A 19265-nucleotide genomic window follows, 5' to 3' on the forward strand; every position below is an offset into this window, starting at 1 on the left:
TCCAATGCCTCTACCTTTTGAATTTTTTAAAACTTCAAAATTCGAATCTACAAATAATGTGCGCCAGCACCAGTTGTTATAGCATTGCATCATAAATAGCCTGCCATGCTCTTGATAGTTGTTTTTTTTTTTTTTAAATTGATTGACAGGCCTTTGCAGTCCACTTTGAAAATTTCTAATGCCTCTAGATTTCATAGTTGGTTTATATGTCAGGTTTGTCGAATCTTATTGCTGCTTGTTGTGGGTTAGGGATAATGTCGTTTTTGTTGGAATATATTGCTAACACGGTATTGCTTTTATTTTTTTGATGTCCGTTTTGTGCTCAGAGAGGTGTTGTTTCAGCGATCTTTTTGTAGGATCTGACAATACGAGGTCCCTATCGAATCTTTTAACGGGATTTTAAATACTCCTGGTATTCTTTCGATTTCGGCCTGATCTTTCTTGTTTCTCAACATGGCAAATGTATCTGGCTTACATCTGTAGGCTATTCTTGCATTAGTGTAAGCTCCAATTTCTTGATTTAGGGACTGCATAGGGCGTTCGTATGTTATAGCTATACAGTAGGAAAATGCATCTTGTCATGGATCTTTTCCTGGGATCCCATTCAATTGGTCTTTGAGCTGGTTTCGTTGGTTATCGGCCATTCTATATATTAGGCCTTTATTGTAGCCGTGACTCTCAGCAATTTCTGCTATTTTCCTTATTTCCCTCCATTGGTCTTGTTCTTTGCTACAGTGTGTGTAGGCTCTTCTGATAAGCACTCTAAAAGCTGCCATTTTGTAGTTGTATGGGTCATTCAAGCTGCACATTTTGTACCTCCTCTCCACCGAGTTGGACCCACCACGTGGCAAAGGGGGGCAGAAAAATACATAAGGAAACCAGATTTTTGAAGTATATTATTTTTATTTATTTCGATTACTTTGAATAAAAAATATTTTCACTTTCTAATGTAGAAATCCCGGTTGCTGTTTGTGTATTGATTTATTAAGATTAGTTTTTTAAGATAAAGAATTGTATATACTTATATGTATTAAGTGCATCAAACTTTTAAAAATTAAACACATTAAACTTTCATATATTAAGTGGATCAAACATGCCTCATGGGAATTTGTAAAGAATGCCCACTAGGGGGCATCCTGGGCTACTAGTAATAAATAAACACTTTTTATCAATTGACATTCAATTATTATTAAATAAAATAGTTTAGTTGGATGATAGCTTTAAATAAAATAAACTAGCCATTATTACGCGAATTTCAAAGTATTGCAGAGAACTGCATAAGACATATAATATTTCGACAAAACAAATAAACATATATAAATTTTAAATTTTGCTAAAAATATTGTAAAATCATTTATGGACACATAATTTTACTTCTGAGAATAACAATAGTCAAATATTAAAAGTACAATATATTAAAAGCTTCAGAGATATTATGCATCAGATAATAAAAAGTTTTGTAATACAAATAATAATTATACAGTCTTGGAACAGATTATATTCCAAGACTGTTTGCTATCCGAATTGTTTGTTAACCAATTATAGATTTACCACAGGTTTTTACGGGAATTTGATTAATTCGTTCTGGGGACACCCAAAAATAAAAAATATATACTCTCTTACTACGCTTATTTATATGTAATAATAAAAATGCATATATACACAGTCTTGCATTTTTATTAGTCATGTTTTTTCCATTTGTGGGGATTAAAGAAGCGTCTAATGTCAATTGCTTTTCTCTCTTCTTCAGGATTTTTCAGAAGTAATTAATAGCATTGTAATTGTAGAGATCCCTAAGCCTATCAACCTGGTTTGGATGCCATTCTTAGACTGTTGTTCTGACATCCTCCCACTTCAAAAAAATGTTTAATAGCAGATATCGGCATTAATTCTCTTTTTCAGAAGAAAACATATCTAGCTGAGTTTCTTGGTGTTCTTCATTCAAGAGTTTGTGGCATTCTTCTATCATCAGATCAGTTTCAGGTTCCATTATGAGCTCTTCAATGTTCTTTATTTCTCAGATGTGATTTTTGTTACTCCTTTAGCAGCTTGAGTCTTCTTGATTATACAGTATCTTTCTTAGATAAGATTGAACTGCAGCCTACTGTAGACCTGTTTAAGCCATACTGCCCAGCAACATCAGACATCTGCCCACTCTCTACCTTTGTTATTATACTCTCACCTTTTGAAAATAAAAACACACACAAAACTTAACGAGTGCCCGCCCATCAGTATCGCGAATACTATGAAAGAATTGTTTCTGTCAGAAAAATAAAAGGCTGGAATTACAAGGGAGAGTTTTGAAGTTTGGAGGAATACTATCCGATCAGTATATACCGGGTTGAGCGTTGATGTTGACGTCTCTCGCGCTCTGAAAACTTACGAATTGTTGCCTGAAGACAAGGGAAGACCAATCAGTATTCATTATTTTATGTTGCTTCTTGTGTTTGTTCTGTGAGATGTTCGTTATCTGAACATAAAAATCTTTCACAAAAGTGTTCGTTATTCGATTTGTTTGTTAACCAATCACCCGCTGCAGTCATTAATTAGATATCAAATATCAAAAGTTGTATTTTATTATCACATTTTATACCAACACTTAAAAAGAACTATCCAAAATATTATTTTGCTTAAAAATTGTAATATTTTTAGAGAAGCCAATTGAAAGATTATTAAAATATATACACCATGAAACTGGAGAAAATGATTAAAACTACAAATACACCTTTAAATTCCAGCATGTAAACAACTTTTAGTAAAATAAACAAATGTTTTTGTACTGTGTTAAACAGTCATCATTAGGATTATCTCATTTGAATTACAAAATATATAAATTTGAAATACAAAATATATTTGAACATATATTCCAAACTTATTAAATGCCATCTATGAATGGAAATTGGAAATCTTCTGGAAATCAATGAGTCATCCATTATGAAATGCAAGTTATTTAAAAATATTACAAAAATATTACATCACACAATTTCAATGTTATATGTTTATTGTGATTTTTATGTATTACAAGATATAGTTGAAATAGCATATTTATCATATTTTTGTTTGCTCTTTGAACTTGCTAAAAGAGCACTCCCATTGTTCCAACTTGGCAGATACTGAAACTGAACTGAGCTGAATCAAACAGATAGCCTAAGGACAGCTCCCACAAGGACTTATCAGATAATCAGTAGATTAAGTATACAACCCAGATTAACAATATAGATGACAACACCAACAGGAAGCAGATAAATACCATGCAGATGGTTATTACTTATGGACATCACTTGCATGTAATATGTAAATAAACAGAAAAATGTAAAGGTGTTTACATTACTTTCAGGCATAACTCTACTATATATGTGGTACTAAGTAATGAGAAAGACACCATAAACAAGGAAAGAGCACATGGAATTTATAAAATATGTAAATTAGTCTCTGTCAAACCTATCATCCTTTAAGGGATGATCGGTTTGACAGACACTACATAAATGTCACCAAGAGATTTCTAAAGCAGTGCATGAAAGAGCATAAATATGACAATCAATGTCATATTTATGCTCTGAAAGTTTTTATAGCTCTGACCATATATGTCTCATGTCCTTAAGGCTAAACTGGACCAGGAGAGTTTTATACCCATCATTGTGACCATATCAGAGATTTAGAGGTCTTTGAGATCTTTAAAGCATTCTGTTAGGCAATTGTATTAATCATAAAGATGAAAAACAAATTTTGTGTGTGTAGGAGGCACATTTCAATCCATCCTTAACACCCCACTTCTGCTCACTCCCACTTTCTCTCATCTAATTGGTTCATTCATTTTTTAACATAATCTAGTTGAATTTATCAATATAAATTCAAATTCTGCACCTGTTCCTTTTGAAACATTCCATTATAAAGAGATTAGCTTTAAACCTGAAGCACATCTCAGGAGGAGGTCAAAAAATGTTCATAATTCTTTTAATTTTATGCAACTAGATGAAACTTAGGTTTTTTTGTGGTGTGTTCAGTGTTACAGAGCCATTAAGTCTATAGGGGTGTTAACTCTTTATTTTAAATAACTTGCATTTCATCCTGGATGACACATTGATTTCCAAAAGCAAATCAGAAATATGGAATATTTGTTCCAATATTTATATATTCTGTAATTCAACAAGATAAACCTGATGATGACCATTTAACACGATCAAAACATTTCTTTATTTACTAAAAGTTGTTTATGTGCTGGAGTTTAAAGATATGTTTGTAGTTTTAAAAGATTATTATTAGATGAAGAGAAATCTGCATTGAATAATATATCAATAAATTTCAATAAAAAGAATAATTTCTATAATAAAATTACAACTTATGAAATCAAATTTGCATCAAAATATTTTAATTTATTGAAAACAAATGATAATGTTATTTTTAATGATGGTCCCCATATAGAGAATTATTAAACTGCACTATTTAACAAGTAGTTCCATAAACAATTGTTCATTTATTTTATAATCAATTAATTTGTGAAAATACTTTTGTCCATAAAGAATCAAACTTTACTCATATAAAGACAACTTTCAAATATCCTATAATTTTATATAAATCACTAATTTCCAAACTTTTTATGTAATACAGATATATATTTAATAACATTGTATTAAGCATGTAATTAACTGCAGTACAAAAATAGACAGTTATTCTAAAGTAAATAAGCTTTCATAAATCTTTCAAGATTGTAATATTTTATTAAGTTTTGCAATATTTGTAGAATAGAAATGAAAGAAAATTCTGCAAATATTTAGATGATTTAGTTGCTTTTGTGCTCAATAAAACATGTATTTGAGTTTTTTGTGAAAGAGACAGAAAGAGATGAGTTTTGAAATTTTTATTTGGGATTTTTTTTCTTTCTTTTGTAGATAAAGTATAACCACAATTATAAAATTACTTAAAGCAGTTCAAATCATTTAACATCAGATATAATAATATAATGTTAAATGGCAAAGCATTTAAAATTAAATGATTTGAATAGATCTGTACTATAAATGAACCAATTCCAAATGTTCTGCTGACACGTTCACTCATATGTTCTCATAGCTACTTCCTACCATTTTGCATCATTTGAATGTGACAAATCATGTCAATTGATGTTTTTACTAGGTGCGAGACAAGCAAGATATTTGGTTTTATTTTAAATTAAATATGAATATGCAAGGATGGTAAATTTTGATAACATTGTGTAAAAAGTAAGACTCACTCATCAAATGCAGAAACTATAAATAATCTCTACCTTTGAAGAATAGGCCGAGCATTGAGACTGGATTATGTGTGGTTTTTTTTAATAAAATAAAATGCAATATTACCTGTTCACTGACTTTTCTTATTTTTAATTTGCATATGATGATATTGAACTATTTAAAAATCAAAATGCAAACATATATGTGTGTTTAAATTATATCATTTAGGGGGTATCAAATATTTTAGGTATGTCTGTCCTGATATAGTGTGAACATTGCATTGTTTTGGGATGATGTGAACTTTCTACATATGTTGTCTAAAATGTAATTCCTGTAAGTTTTGCTATTCATAGTTTGATTTTGAATAATAACCATGAACTCTTCTCTCTTACCAAAGAGGATCCATGTCAGCTAGCAATTTGACACAGTTTTGTCTATTATTATTGTTGTTCATTTCTGAAATTAAAATAAACATTCAGTCTATTTTTTAAAATAAATTTTTCTAATAACCTAAATATTTTTGAAATTAAATATTTTATCTTAGGAAGAACATTTTAAAAAATTATTCTTAAAAATTTAACTCTGAATATGTTAATGTAATTAAAAAAAATGATTTCTTTGAAAAACAGGATGAATGTTTATTTTATTTAGATCTACAGTTAGAGTCATTTTTTGCAAGTTGTTGTAATTTCTAATTTTCAATGTAATAACTATGGTTCATATTTATGAATACCTAAACCACTTTACATATTTATGAATATTTTAAATAATATAGAAATTCTTTCCATAAAATTTAATATATACCTTCTGGAAATTATGCATTTAAAACTTTAGTTTGGATTCTATATCTTTTTTGGAAAGTGAAACAATATTTGCTAATCCATAAAAATTTTTATGAGAAAGCAAATTATCTCTAATATCATCTCATTTTAAAAAATTACCAAAAATCAGAGATAAGTTTATTATTTGCAGTTAATAAACTGTTTTAAAAATTTCATAGAATTTTATATACTTAAATTTATCATAAAATAAATTTAAGTATATAAAACATCAAAACTTAGCATAACTTAAAGATTTAAGAATAATTAAGATAGAAGTAACATCTATTCATTATTTTAATTTTAAATCTATAATTTTCTTAATGCCAAGTTTAAGAATTTTGACTATTACTTATTGTGTGAATATTATTAATTTCATTTTATATATTTATGAATATTTAATAATATAGAAATTTTATCTATAAAATTTAACATACCTTCTGGGAATAAGTTTTTCATCAATGAATGATTACAAACATAAAGTGCTTGAGATATATCTCTATGTAGAAAATCATTATTCTTATCAATAAAACCAACAACAGAATATGTAACCTTAAGAATAAAAAAAATTTCATTACATTAATATATCAAGCTTCAAACAAAATTAATATAAAAATTATATGAGTTATCCAAAAAATTATGCAATAGGTTTTTCTTCATTATCAATATTTATTATAATATTCTGTATATCAGATTGCTAATTGAATCTGTGAATACCATAACTATTTTTCAATATACAGTGGTGCCTCATACTTTGAATTTAATTCATTCCAGGCCCATTCAAACTGAATTGTTCAAAATCTAAATGAATTTTTTCCATTAGAAATAATGGAAAGTGAATTAATTGCTGACCCTAAACAATACCCATTTCAATAAACAGCAAATACACATAATTGAATGTAAAAACAACACAGTTAAAAGCCCTAAATATTAAATTAAAACATTAAAACAATAAATAAAAATACATAAATACTGTATAATAAAATGAAAATTGCATTCACTGTATGTAGTGAAGAGTGGTGATGTCCTGTTTCCTAAGGTCACTATGTAGCTGCTTGGCTTTCATACAATCCTGTTGAAGACAATATCACCAGCAATTTTTCATTTATCCACACTAGGAGGAGTTTTTTAGTCTCCTCAATAATATGTGATCTCTGAAGGTCAACAATGTCACATGTTTAGCCACATTTGTTGCTTTTACTGCTTCCTTGTTCTTAAGAATGGTGCACACAGCTGACTTTGGCATCTTAAACTTGGCTGCCAGATCCACCTTATGTGTACTGCTTTCATGCGTTTTCACCTTAATTATTGATACTCTCAGGCTCATTCAAAAATAAAGTGGAAAAAAACCACTGAAAACATACAAGTGTAATACAAAAGATTGAATTCGAGGGTTGGATTTTCATGCCGATCTTTGGTTAAGCAAGAAAAGAGCCAATTATCATACAGGTGTTAATTACTTATAAATACCACTATATTTGCTAGCACTTTCAACGTGCTATAAAACATCATCCTCAGGCAGACACAATCTCAAATAAAATTTTTCAAACAAAGATTTCGAATTAAAACTAATGGCATTAGTCCTTTAGAACAAACTAAAATTAGAATGACTAAATGTAAAGAATTTAAATTGACAGACACATGCAGACACGTGGTGACAATGAACATGCGCCATGATGTGTTGAACAGGTGCTGAGAAGGATGTTCCCTGGACAACAGATGTTCTTTTTTACCATGTTAAACCTGAAGAAGCAGTGGCATAAGTTACATGCCCAGCTGATCTTCCTACTAAAGTGCAGAAAACAGCATAATCCCAAAGTGTATCACCATCAACCAAAAAGCCTTTCCTGTATGCCTTCAAGGTACCTTGCAGCACATGGAGAAATTGCTCCTTTCGAAGTTAATTAAAAATAAATGTAAATATCTGGCTGAAGTGGAGCTGAAATTATATCTTGTCTACCTACAGTTTGCAAAAGCATTCCACCTGGCCTCTCTGTATGACCAACTTAAGTATTGCATCACTATTTGCTGAAAAGATTATCTTTAAGTTCCAATCGTTTCTTCAGGCTACACATAAGTAACGTAGACAACTGCAACCGATCCTGTTCTACAACTACACAGAGGAGCACATTCCAGCCCGGATTTCCAAGATCATACAAAAGGGACCAAAGTCCCCTCACCACATGATACTGGTGCCTCCGATGTGGTCTTGGCAGTCCTAGCAGTGCTCAAGAACTGTCAAGCAGCCACCAAATTCCCAGATATGGAACTTTCCATTGTCTCAATGTACAAAATAGATGTTGTCACTCTCTATCCCTCAGTTCGAGGCAGTTATGCTTGCCAATACACTACTCATCAAAGAGCACTTTTCAGCACAGCAAGTCTCAGAGATTCGTAAGGCTTTACTTTATGTTACCAAACACAATTATTTTCAATTCAATGAGAAAATATACCTGTAAAAACAGGGGGTTCCAATGGGCTCACCACTTTCTGCCATACTAGTGGAATTGCTCATGAGATGAGCAAAGGGGTTTTATTTTCTCTCTCACAATAGCATACCCATTGATATATCTGAGATACATAGATGGCATTCTTGTAACCTGGCAAAACATGGAGGAGGATTTCCTTGTCCTCAAATACTTTCTTATGAATATTTACTCTACTATCGACTTAACCTGGGAAAAAGAAAATGGGGGAAAAATTGCATTTTTAGATCTAAACTATATACTCTTCAAAGACTGCGTAGATTTGCACTGTAGACTCTAGTATACCTTTTAAACACAGCCGTTTATTGCTAATATTCGAACGTTTTCGGTTATTTTTAATAACCTTTCTCAAGAACAGTTACATTCGAATGCGGTCGTAAAAATTTGAACACGTCGCCAATCGTAAACGAGTTTTTGAAATGGTTCTATTCGCAATCTCCTAATGGGAGGTTTACAAGCCAAAAAAATTATAAAAATATATCCTTAACTGATTCCTCAGCTTGTCCGTTGTTATATGTATTATATTAGTATAACACCCATAAGCAATTTCCTTGCCTGTTATAATGAATATCGCGTTCGTATATAAATCTGCTGTCGCCGGTTTTCTTATCTGGCGCTACCTTTCCTGCGCTACACCGCGCTGTTTCTCCATGCCAATGAGATCTTGCTGGCTTCCCTAAAGTTAATAGCCTGTCCTAATAGTTAATAGACGTATTCAAATTTTTACGACCGCATTCGAATGTAACTGTTCTTGAGAAAGGTTATTAAAAATAACCAAAAACGTTCGAATATTAGCAATAAACGGCTGTGTTTAAAAGGTATACTAGAGTCTATAGTGTTAGATCAAAACATCTCCAAGTCCCAGGGAGGTATAATGTATTCTGTGTTCCATAAATTTAACAATATACCCCCTTTAATCCCTGCAACAGCATGCCATTCGCAGCACTACATCAATGCAGCTACAGCCCCTTTAATTAGAAGGGCCTTTGTTGCCTTCCAAACAAACTGCTATCAATATCGAACTTACTGCCATTTGCACAGCAGTAAATGCGGTGGGTTATACTGATATTTAGAATTAGTATATCTTGAACAAGTTTAAAAGGTCTCTTTTTCCTGTCACCACTTTACACATCCCAAAGGAATGCACAATTGTCTGTCTCTCATTACCGTTTTGTGGTCACATCACTGTCTGCATTTGCCACACTTTTAGACAACACACACTATTTCTGCCAGTCACCCTGTGACCAAATCTCAGGAGGCTGCTATGCAATGACAGGGATGCTACTTCCATACTAGAGAAGTCCAGAATACAGTGGAACCTTGCTTAATAAGCACCTCGCACAACAAGTATTTCGCATAACGAGCAAAAACAAATTGTAAAAATTTGCTTCGCTTAATGAGCGATATTTTGCATAATGAGTGATGAGGAGAGGGAAAGTCCCAAATTGTGCGCATGCGGCATGCTCCATCAGTCTGTGTTTAGCACTCCTTCTGCTAGCATCTTCGTGTTGCTTGTGCTCACATTTTTCCAAACGTGTGTTCACACATATTACTTATAAACATCAACAACCATAGCCTGTTACATAATAAACACGCCAAACAATATGCCGAATTCTTGGGTCATTAAACTTAATGACCGATTCCAAATTAAATTTTAGAAATGTCTAAATTAAAAATTAACTATTTATAATTATTAAATTTAATACAAGATGGAAACATAACTGCCTACCTCTAGTAAAATTAATTAATTTCTAATATTTAATTATAGCCTTTACATAACCCAAGAATTTGGCATATTGTTTGGAGTGTTTATTAAACATATTAGCTGTGATTGTTTTTGTTTCTGCAAATCGAATTCTCATTCCAGGATGGTTCATTCCTGCACTAGAAAAAAAAATGATGATGATTCACGCTCCTTAACAGTGTATGTTGTACAATTTTTTTTTAATAAATGTTATACATAAAACATTTGAGCATTTTTTCAAAATGGATGCATTATCATATTTTACATTAATTTCTATGGGAAAAATTGTTTCACTTAACGAGTATTTCGCATTATGAGTAAGACTCTGGAATGAATTACGCTCGTTAAGCAAGATTCCACTGTATATTCTATCCCATTGGAAAACACAACATCTGGTATTCACACCCACTACATAAGATCGACAACCAGAATGTTATCTTGCTGCATCTCCAAACACCAACATTCCATCAGGGCAGGCAGGCGTGACACTGAACTAATAAGGATGGTGTTACAACACCAACACACTCTGCTGTGGGATCATGTCATGATGCTCAGATATTGCGATCAGAGGAGCCTAGTGTATGTTTAGGAGGGCCTCCTTACCATTTTACTAAATCCATGCAACCCCCCATGCTTGAGTTGCCTGCTATGTGGGTCAGCTTGTATAAAAGATTAAAACATCATCTCTAGCTCTTTCTGTGTGCCTATTCAATGCATCATGGCTCATGCTCATTGTCACCATGCACGTGTCAATTTAAATTCTTTACATTTAGTTGTTCTAAGTTTAGTTTGTTCTAAAGAACTAATGCCGTTAGTTTTAATTCAAAATCTTTGTTTGAAAAATTTTATTTGAGATTGTGTCTGCCTGAGGATGACGTTTTATAGCACATCGAAAGCACTAGCAAATATAGTGGTATTTATATGTAATAATAGCAAAATATAGTGGTATTTATAAGTACCTGTATGATGATTGGCTCTTCTCTTGCTTAATATGAAAGATACTTTCACAGCAAAAGCAAGAGATGACTTGGTCACAAAACAGATGACATTTACACAAGTGCATTTTTCAAAAGTTTAGAAGCATCATTCAATCTCTGGGTTTGAATTTCTCTCAAATTTAGTATTCAAACTCTGATGTTCAAAGTTAGAGTTGGTAAACATATGAAACATCCTTGTAGTCTCTTTTCAAATCTATATCTTTAGGCTGAAAATGTAAGTCTGTATGTCCACATAAATATACTTGACAATCTTATTATAAATGAAATTATTATGAATTGCTTTATTATGAATGGGTGTTTAACAAGCTTATTATGAATGGAGTCTGTATGCCCTCACAGTATCATTCAGTAGGTTGCTATCATAACATTCTCTCTCCTGCAGATACTATTTCATCATTGTCTTCAAACTTATTCTGAAAATTGTATATTTCAATCCTTCTAAAGATGGTACTTGTGGAAAGTGAAATCTGGCCATACTGGAACAATAAAAAAATAATTCTAACAGATATGTTGCCAAGTGAATTAAACACTAAAATTTGGTATCTACTTGAAACTCTTGTGGCAGCCAGAGATCCAAAAGTCCAATTGGCAAATACTGTCCAGAAACAGAGTTGGTTGGCAATACTTGTTTGCAGTGTGAAAAATTCATTCTAATGTTCCTGTATAGCCCAGTGGCATGCAGTGACATTTGATGATAGGGAAGCTGTGCCAGTCCTGGATAGAATCATTGGAAGCATTATATGATATTTTGGTGTGTAGCATCCACCAACTAAACTGTGTGAGGTTGGTGCTCTGTATAGTGCATGCAATGCGCAAATGCCTATAATCTGGCTGCTTTACACCATTTAAATATTTTTGCTGTGGAAGCTGTCCCATATTCAACAATACAGAGTTTCCATTGGGAATATGCATATACGAATTTATATTTGAATGTACAATAGCAATCTTATCATTGTTTTGCACTGTAGTATAGAAATTTGTAATAAAATACATAATGTGGTTATAATAAAATATTAATTTTAATTAATTCAAAGTACGTTCAAATATGGAAATAATCACACAATATGTATTTATATTTTAGAAAATACAAGGAAAGTGGCACTTCCACCACTTCCATGGACAGCATGCCACTGGTGTAGCCAGAGGTGTGGATGTATAATACGTTTATTGTGAGATACATGTAATAAAGTTTTGTCACAGGTCGTGTGGTGGTGGAATTTGATTTAAACTTGGATCTCATGCATGTGATCCACAGATGAATATTCACTACCTAGCATTAGTATTTGGAAGATCAATAGAATTGAATGCCAAACTCTAAAGCTGAATATACAATACATTTCAAATAGATTTGTCCACACAGATATTAAAAAAGCATTATAAAGAAGCAATTTTGAATTAGGAAAAATAGTAAATAAGGATTTTTGTTACAAGTTTGTGTACAGACCACTGCAAAATTCCATGATGCATTAGAGCTTCTTGGGGCCCAGGCAAATTTGGAGTAAGAGGCCCTATGTAAAGTACAGTACAGTGTTGACTTCAAACATTTTTCTTTGAGAGAATTTTTGGGGGAATTCCCTGATATCCTTGTTCAATTTTTAATGTGACCTCTAGCAGTTTAAGTTCTGCATTGTGCCAGTGCATCCTATGCCACATCTGCAATCTAGGGTCTTCGGATATGGCCTAAATTTAAATTTCAATACTGTCACTACAGTAATGTGTTTATAACAGATTGGTTTGGGCCACTCTATTCGTGGGGACTCCAGGCAATTGCCTGTTTTGCCAAAAGGATAATATGCCACTGCAAAATTTAATGTATTGTCCAGTCTCATCCTCTTTAATCCTAGTTCCTAGATCTTAGATCTTGTTCCTTCCAACTACCATTTATTTTCTATTTGAAAAATGCAGTTTCTAGCAAAAGTTTAAGAAACACATGAGAAAATCCTTTCCAAAGTGTAGAGATTTTAGAGACAAACTGATCAACTGTATCAAATTGTAGTGACAAGTTCTACAAACTGGTATCACAAAAATTACAGGATATCAAATCTTAGTATATAAAAGAAATTTGAAAGAACACTTTGTTGACAAATAGTTTATGGTAGTGAATCTTTAAATGTAACAATATGATGTATTTAAACTTTTTAAAATATTATAAATGAGAAATAAACTTTATTGCATTATTTTCTGGGTAACTATTGTTCATATAGTTATAAAAATACATATTATTATTACATTGTTATAAATACATTAAACTATTATAATATATAAATATCATATCTATTCGATTCTAAGATGCATTTTATTACCAAATTCTGATTGTCCAAAATAAAGATGTCTCTTAGAATCAATGGCATCTTATCTTCACAGTCCAGAATAACAGTCATAAGTCATTATGAGCAAACTGTATGATTCATTAGACACCAATTGAAAATTCCAATAACCTACAGCTGATTTGGGTGACATAGCCATATTAATACAATCACTACTATTATACTGGCTTTATGTATAAATAAACCCACAAAGACACTAATAACCAGTAAAAATGATAAATTTCAATGAAAACAAATGCTTTCTTTTGTATCAAATGGGTCAAACACAAAAAAGTCCAGCAACGAGTTGCTTGTAGTGCTTTGTGATGCATGTATTATTTTGTATTGTTTCGGTTTTACCCTCTATTCCTTTGTTTTTTTTCTATGATACCACCTTTTCCTGATCTACATTGTGTTGGCATCTGGATTGGCCAGCAGGAGCCATGTGGGTTAAGAGGATATCCGCTTGGTGAAATATAAAATGTCAGGATCTACATGTGGTGGACACTTTTTTCCTTGTTTCATACTCACCGTTGGTACCTACAGCCTGCTTGTGAACTATATCAAAAATCAATAGAGATAGTGGTGAGAAAGGACTAATCTCTGTACACAAAGCTAGAATTAATTCAAAATCGTAGGCACAAAAAACCTTTCACACTCTATTTCTAGCAGACAAATTAATGAGCACAAACGTTTTCGGCCGTTTTAAAAGGCCTTCTTCAGGTGCACTGAGGACGGCAACGGTAAATTTATAGATGTGCTGGCCCAGAGAATACATGATCGCGATGTTAACAAAGCCGTCAGTTCCAGTCATCATAATCTGCGAAGTAAGCAAGTTGTTGTTGATTTCGACCCTAGGTTGAGCCAAGCGTATAAAATCTTATCCAAAAAAGCCAAAGTTGGTCTTACGTACAAGCGCAGCCCTTCGATTTATAAGCTTCTAACAAATAACAAGGATAAATGCAGCGAAGCCAGGATTCCAGGGGTCTACTCTGTTCCGCTGGTGGACAATAGAGTTAAGCCAAGCAATAAATTAACCTACATAGGCTCAACCAACAGATCGCTTACCAAAAGGATAGCTGAGCATAGGTACGACGCGCGCAACAAAAAATTTAATTCCACCCTAGCCCAGTACGCAAGCGAACCCAGTATAACGGCCGAATGGGAAGATGCTAGGATTACCGTTCCTATTCTTGACTCTAGCAAACTTAGAACAATCAAAGCGATAGAGATCTTTACAGAATCCCTCAAAGGAAACTGCATTAACAGCAGGGATGCAGATTCGCTTTCCCCTGCCTGGCGGTCACTCCTCGATAACCCCCTTAATTAAATAGGCCGGTCCACCCTCTCCTTGTCCGTTTCGTTCTCTCGTGCAGTTTCTAAATTTATCAGGTTTCTTTTTCCTTTTTCTTTCTATTTCCTTTTTTCCGCCTTTCACGATTCGCTTATCTTCGACAATAGTTCACGCATCTTGGCTAATCTTAAAATATTTTCCAAGGTCAATTTCGTTTAAACCTTCTCTGCTAAGAGCGTCACTTGTAAGAGGAAACCCCTCATAAACAATGACGTCACGTAGACATTGGCTATCCGACTTTCCAACCGTCCTCAGTGCACCTGAAGAAGGCCTTTTAAAACGGCCGAAAACGTTTGTGCTCATTAATTTGTCTGCTAGAAATAGTGTGTGAAAGGTTTTTTGTGCCTACGAGTGAGAAAGGACATTTTGGAAAAGGGATGGCCGTGCATCAACCAAGAAAGGAGCTGCATTAGGTAATCCAGGACCAGGAGAAGGCCATCACATAGGAATCTGTCTCCATCAGAATATGAATGTTCAAACATCAAGCAAGCATATACTCAAGGCAAAAAGGAGCTTTGTCCGAGGATATTAGTTTTGTTTTTTTTTGTTTCTATACGTTCAAGGATTATATCGTGAGTAGGTGCATTTTTTTAATGTGATTCTCAATTGTTAAGTGCAGAGGAAACCAGTCATAGATACATAGATAGATAGATAGACTATAAATAATGCTAACAAATTTCAGGAATACAAATTTTAATCATTTGCAATCAGGATTAAATGTTTTTTGAAACCTTTTCTTGTCCTATCATCTGATTCTTCTCAAAGCTTTTGTGAAGTTCCAAAAACAGGTTGACATTAAACATTTATTATAGTAATTTGGTAAAACAAAACTAGAAAATCAATCGTCCATTGTTAAAAACCGATCAAAGATCGGATTAGTCATGCTAGTCATATGAAACCGTGACAATAAAAAAAAATGCTATTGATGTAAAACAGAATGCAATAATTGTAATGATTAATAATTGTAGACAAGTGTCTGCCAGTAGAGATGGACCTTTAACAAGTCACTCATATGCAAAATATTAGATCATAGAAATTTGGAAAAAGGGAAAGGTTAGTGATGAAAAAAAACATCGCGTCAAATCGTTAAATTTCAAAAACACCACAGATTAGACAACAATGGGGAAAATAAGAGCGCAAGTTTCAAAGTTCCATCAACTCTTTCCGTCCAGAGTTAATGGATGGTGTCAAATAGATTCTTTGTAGCAGATCTTTATCGTGACTCGAACAGGGGTCGTTTTTTGGTTAGAGACAGGCAAGGGACTAATCAAGGAGCGGGAAAAAGGGGACGTGGAGCCAATCAAAATAAACAAAACAAAGAACGGGCATTAATCACCGAGCTTCAAGGACAGAGGACTTTTTGGAAAACAGGACAAAACGGGCACCTGCATACAGTTAGTCAACACGCAAAGACATTTTTCTGTTCATCATGCCCAACTGATAACTTGTGCCACTACGGACAGACCGCCGATAAACGATTGACGAATCTCCTCACCTGCTGCTGCCCCGGGGCTTACACTCAAGCGACGTTGGAAAAACACCCTTGAGACTTGGACCCTTCGAACCTTTAATTGTTTGAAGAATTCTGTACTAGGTTAAGTTGTCTCATGTTAAAATAAATGGGTTTTTGTGAGATACTTGTCATCTGTGTCTCCTCCACCACACCCACACGCAAACAACCCTAGATCATCCAGACATGGGATCAACGATTCCCCCCTGGAAGTCGGCAAACTAACATTTTTAACTTTCAAACATGTTTGATTGTGTGTTCCAAAGCCATTGCGAATTTTTTACAGATTCAAACTTTTTGTATAAATTTTAAAATTATTCGAAGCCTTTTGCATTCCCTTGCAGGTTCCAAAGCCATCATAGATATTTCACAGATTTTCAAATTAAACAAATGACTTATAGGAATTTAAAATGCATTTAAACGATTTTATGTTCCTAAACAGTCTCTTTAAGCATATTTATTATAATGCATAAACCACTTTACTGACTCTAAAACTAATTTACATTTAGTTAAATTGAAATAAATTGTCATTAAATACTAGTACATGACAATCCCAGGTTTTCTGCTACATTACTGTGAAGTTGCTGAAATATGAATCCAAGTCAAAATGGAAAAGAAGTAAAGATTCATATATGGGTATGATGGACACCGAGACATACTCAATGGTTACGAAATATTCATCCCAATCGTAAGTATGTCAATTTGAAAAGGAAAAATTTAACTCCTTTGTCAGGATTTCTCTAGGCCCTCAATGTATGTATGTGGTGGTTTCAGGAGGCAGTGAATACAAGTGTTCTCACATAAAACTATTTATTTTTATGGTTATGTTACATCCTAATACCATGACTCCAACAAAAAGAAGTTTCAACATCTCTGTTGAGTCTAACTTCGATTTTCCAGATGTTGCAGATGGGCAGCCCTGGGTAGCAGTGAGTCAGTGTCCTGCAGATAGATCTGGCACACACAGCAACTGTCGGCTTGTCCCTTTTGACAGCGACACAGAGAGATGAAGGGTTGAAGACAGCACATAACAGAACAAACCATAAGGGGTGACTAACGGAACAAACTTCTGGATCGAATGATGTCTTTTGTCACATGGTGATTTTATACTGGTTTTGTCTCCCTACTTTCTCCTCATTGGTTGGGCATCTCCTTCCTCACTCCAGCATGGTCACTCATCTGTCTCCAGGTGGAATTCAAGACCAGTTTGGGTCACATGAAAGGTCTGCCAAGGATGGTTTATCTGACACCATCCTTTCTCTGACTAAGAGAGAAGGTGTCAAAGTCCGGTGTCACTATCTCAACATCGGTAAACCTGACAACTTGCAATAACTGTTATTTCTCCATATTAAACAATTCTTTACAATTTTGTTTTAATTCCCTTTTTGGCTTGAACTAATTCTGGAGCCTCACAATTTATTGACACAAAAGGATAAGAATAAAGCAAACTGTCTACAGGTGTTAAAGTTTTGCAAAGTATTTAATTAAAACCAAGTTTTTTTTTATTTAAATATCTACGTTCCATTTTTCGAAGCGTTTTGTCGGAATTTTTCTCTACCTGAAGAAGAGCTGTTTGGAAAGCTCGAAAACGTTTGTGAAAAGAAGATTTTTTCACGCAAATTACACCGGTAACAGGTTCAGTATTTTAGTACCGTATTTCTGATATTCCAAATGCCATCTTCAGGTTGAGCTTAAATCTTTGCTTAACATTTAGCTATGCTGGCTAATACTTATCGTAAAAAGCTCTTAAGCCTGGTTAGGGCTAGAGCTAAACTACAATTCCTAACAGAATGCAAAAGGAACGGTCTATTTCCGATGTCATTCTTTCGCATACATCTCCCACCTGGTAGTGAACCTCTACTTAAGAAGATAAGGCTACTATGCCTCAACAGGGCTATTCGAACTACCAGAAAACAGATTTTCTCGAGACTCAAAGAGCTAATGGAGACCGAAAACTCGCTATTCCTTATGGGCCCTGAAGTATTGGCAAGAGAGAATACTAGGCTAATTCCCATCCAAGAGCATCTAAGTACCAACCTAAAGAGACACTACCACAAGAAACTGAACTGGATACTAAGATTTCAAGTACCAGAAAAACGGCAACACCCTACATTCCCGTTCGTCATATGGGACAACATTAAACCTCCTAAGTTCATCATAGATGTGTTGAAACATGGTCCGACCTTTGCACCTCCGCCTCCTATAAGCGGTTATAAGGACCTCATTCCGGATTTGGAACTCCTAGTAAAAAGCCTACCAGATACACAAAAGGAGTACTACAGATGGTTAGCCACACTAAGAATGAAGAAAACTAAGGAACAGCCTGAGGTCACCGAGCTAAGAAATAAACTTAGACGCACGAGCGAGTGGATGCAACGTAATGGGATCATTCTCACTAGGGCAGATAAATCTAAAGCAATAGTCCTCATGAGACGCAGCACCTACCACCAAGGCTTAAAAGAGTACATCAATATCACCCAATGCAAGAAGGAGAATGAGAAGTGGTGGACAAAATACAAAATAAGGTTAAGAGATTTGCAAACTCCAAATTGGCAAAACGCCTTGCATTGGGCAATGTAATAGTCGATTCACCGGATACACCAAGACTTTTTGCATTTGCCAAAACGCACAAAACGGGCCAACAATTACGTCCAATAGTCGATAAAATCAGAGCTCCCACAAGAAAATTGGAGAAAGCCATTCACAACCTACTTTCTCCCCACCTCAAGGACTACCCGTATACCATCGATAATCCAGTTGAGCTCATCCAACTCCTTCGGGTTGTATCTTCAATGCCGCAATATATTACCGTACTAGACTTTAAATCTATGTACCCATCGGT

The 19265-nt window shown here is 33.9% G+C and overlaps 1 protein-coding gene across 6 annotated transcripts in view; it reads right to left on the minus strand.

Moving 5' to 3' along the window:
• Positions 1 to 19265, minus strand: part of LOC136979044 (unconventional myosin-Ib) — a 314495-nt gene that overhangs the window by 125833 nt on the left and 169397 nt on the right. For all 6 annotated transcript variants that reach the window (XR_010881326.1, XM_067274937.1, XM_067274936.1 and 3 more), the window contains one exon: positions 6463 to 6577. Coding sequence is in view for 5 of the 6 variants with exons in the window: in XM_067274937.1 (XP_067131038.1) it covers positions 6463 to 6577 (115 nt within the window). In the remaining variant the exon portion in view is untranslated. The remainder of the gene's footprint in view (positions 1 to 6462; positions 6578 to 19265) is intronic.

The sequence above is a fragment of the Centruroides vittatus genome, unplaced genomic scaffold (assembly GCF_030686945.1).
Source record: "Centruroides vittatus isolate TY-2023 unplaced genomic scaffold, ASM3068694v2 contig_575, whole genome shotgun sequence".
Taxonomy (NCBI): domain Eukaryota; kingdom Metazoa; phylum Arthropoda; class Arachnida; order Scorpiones; family Buthidae; genus Centruroides; species Centruroides vittatus.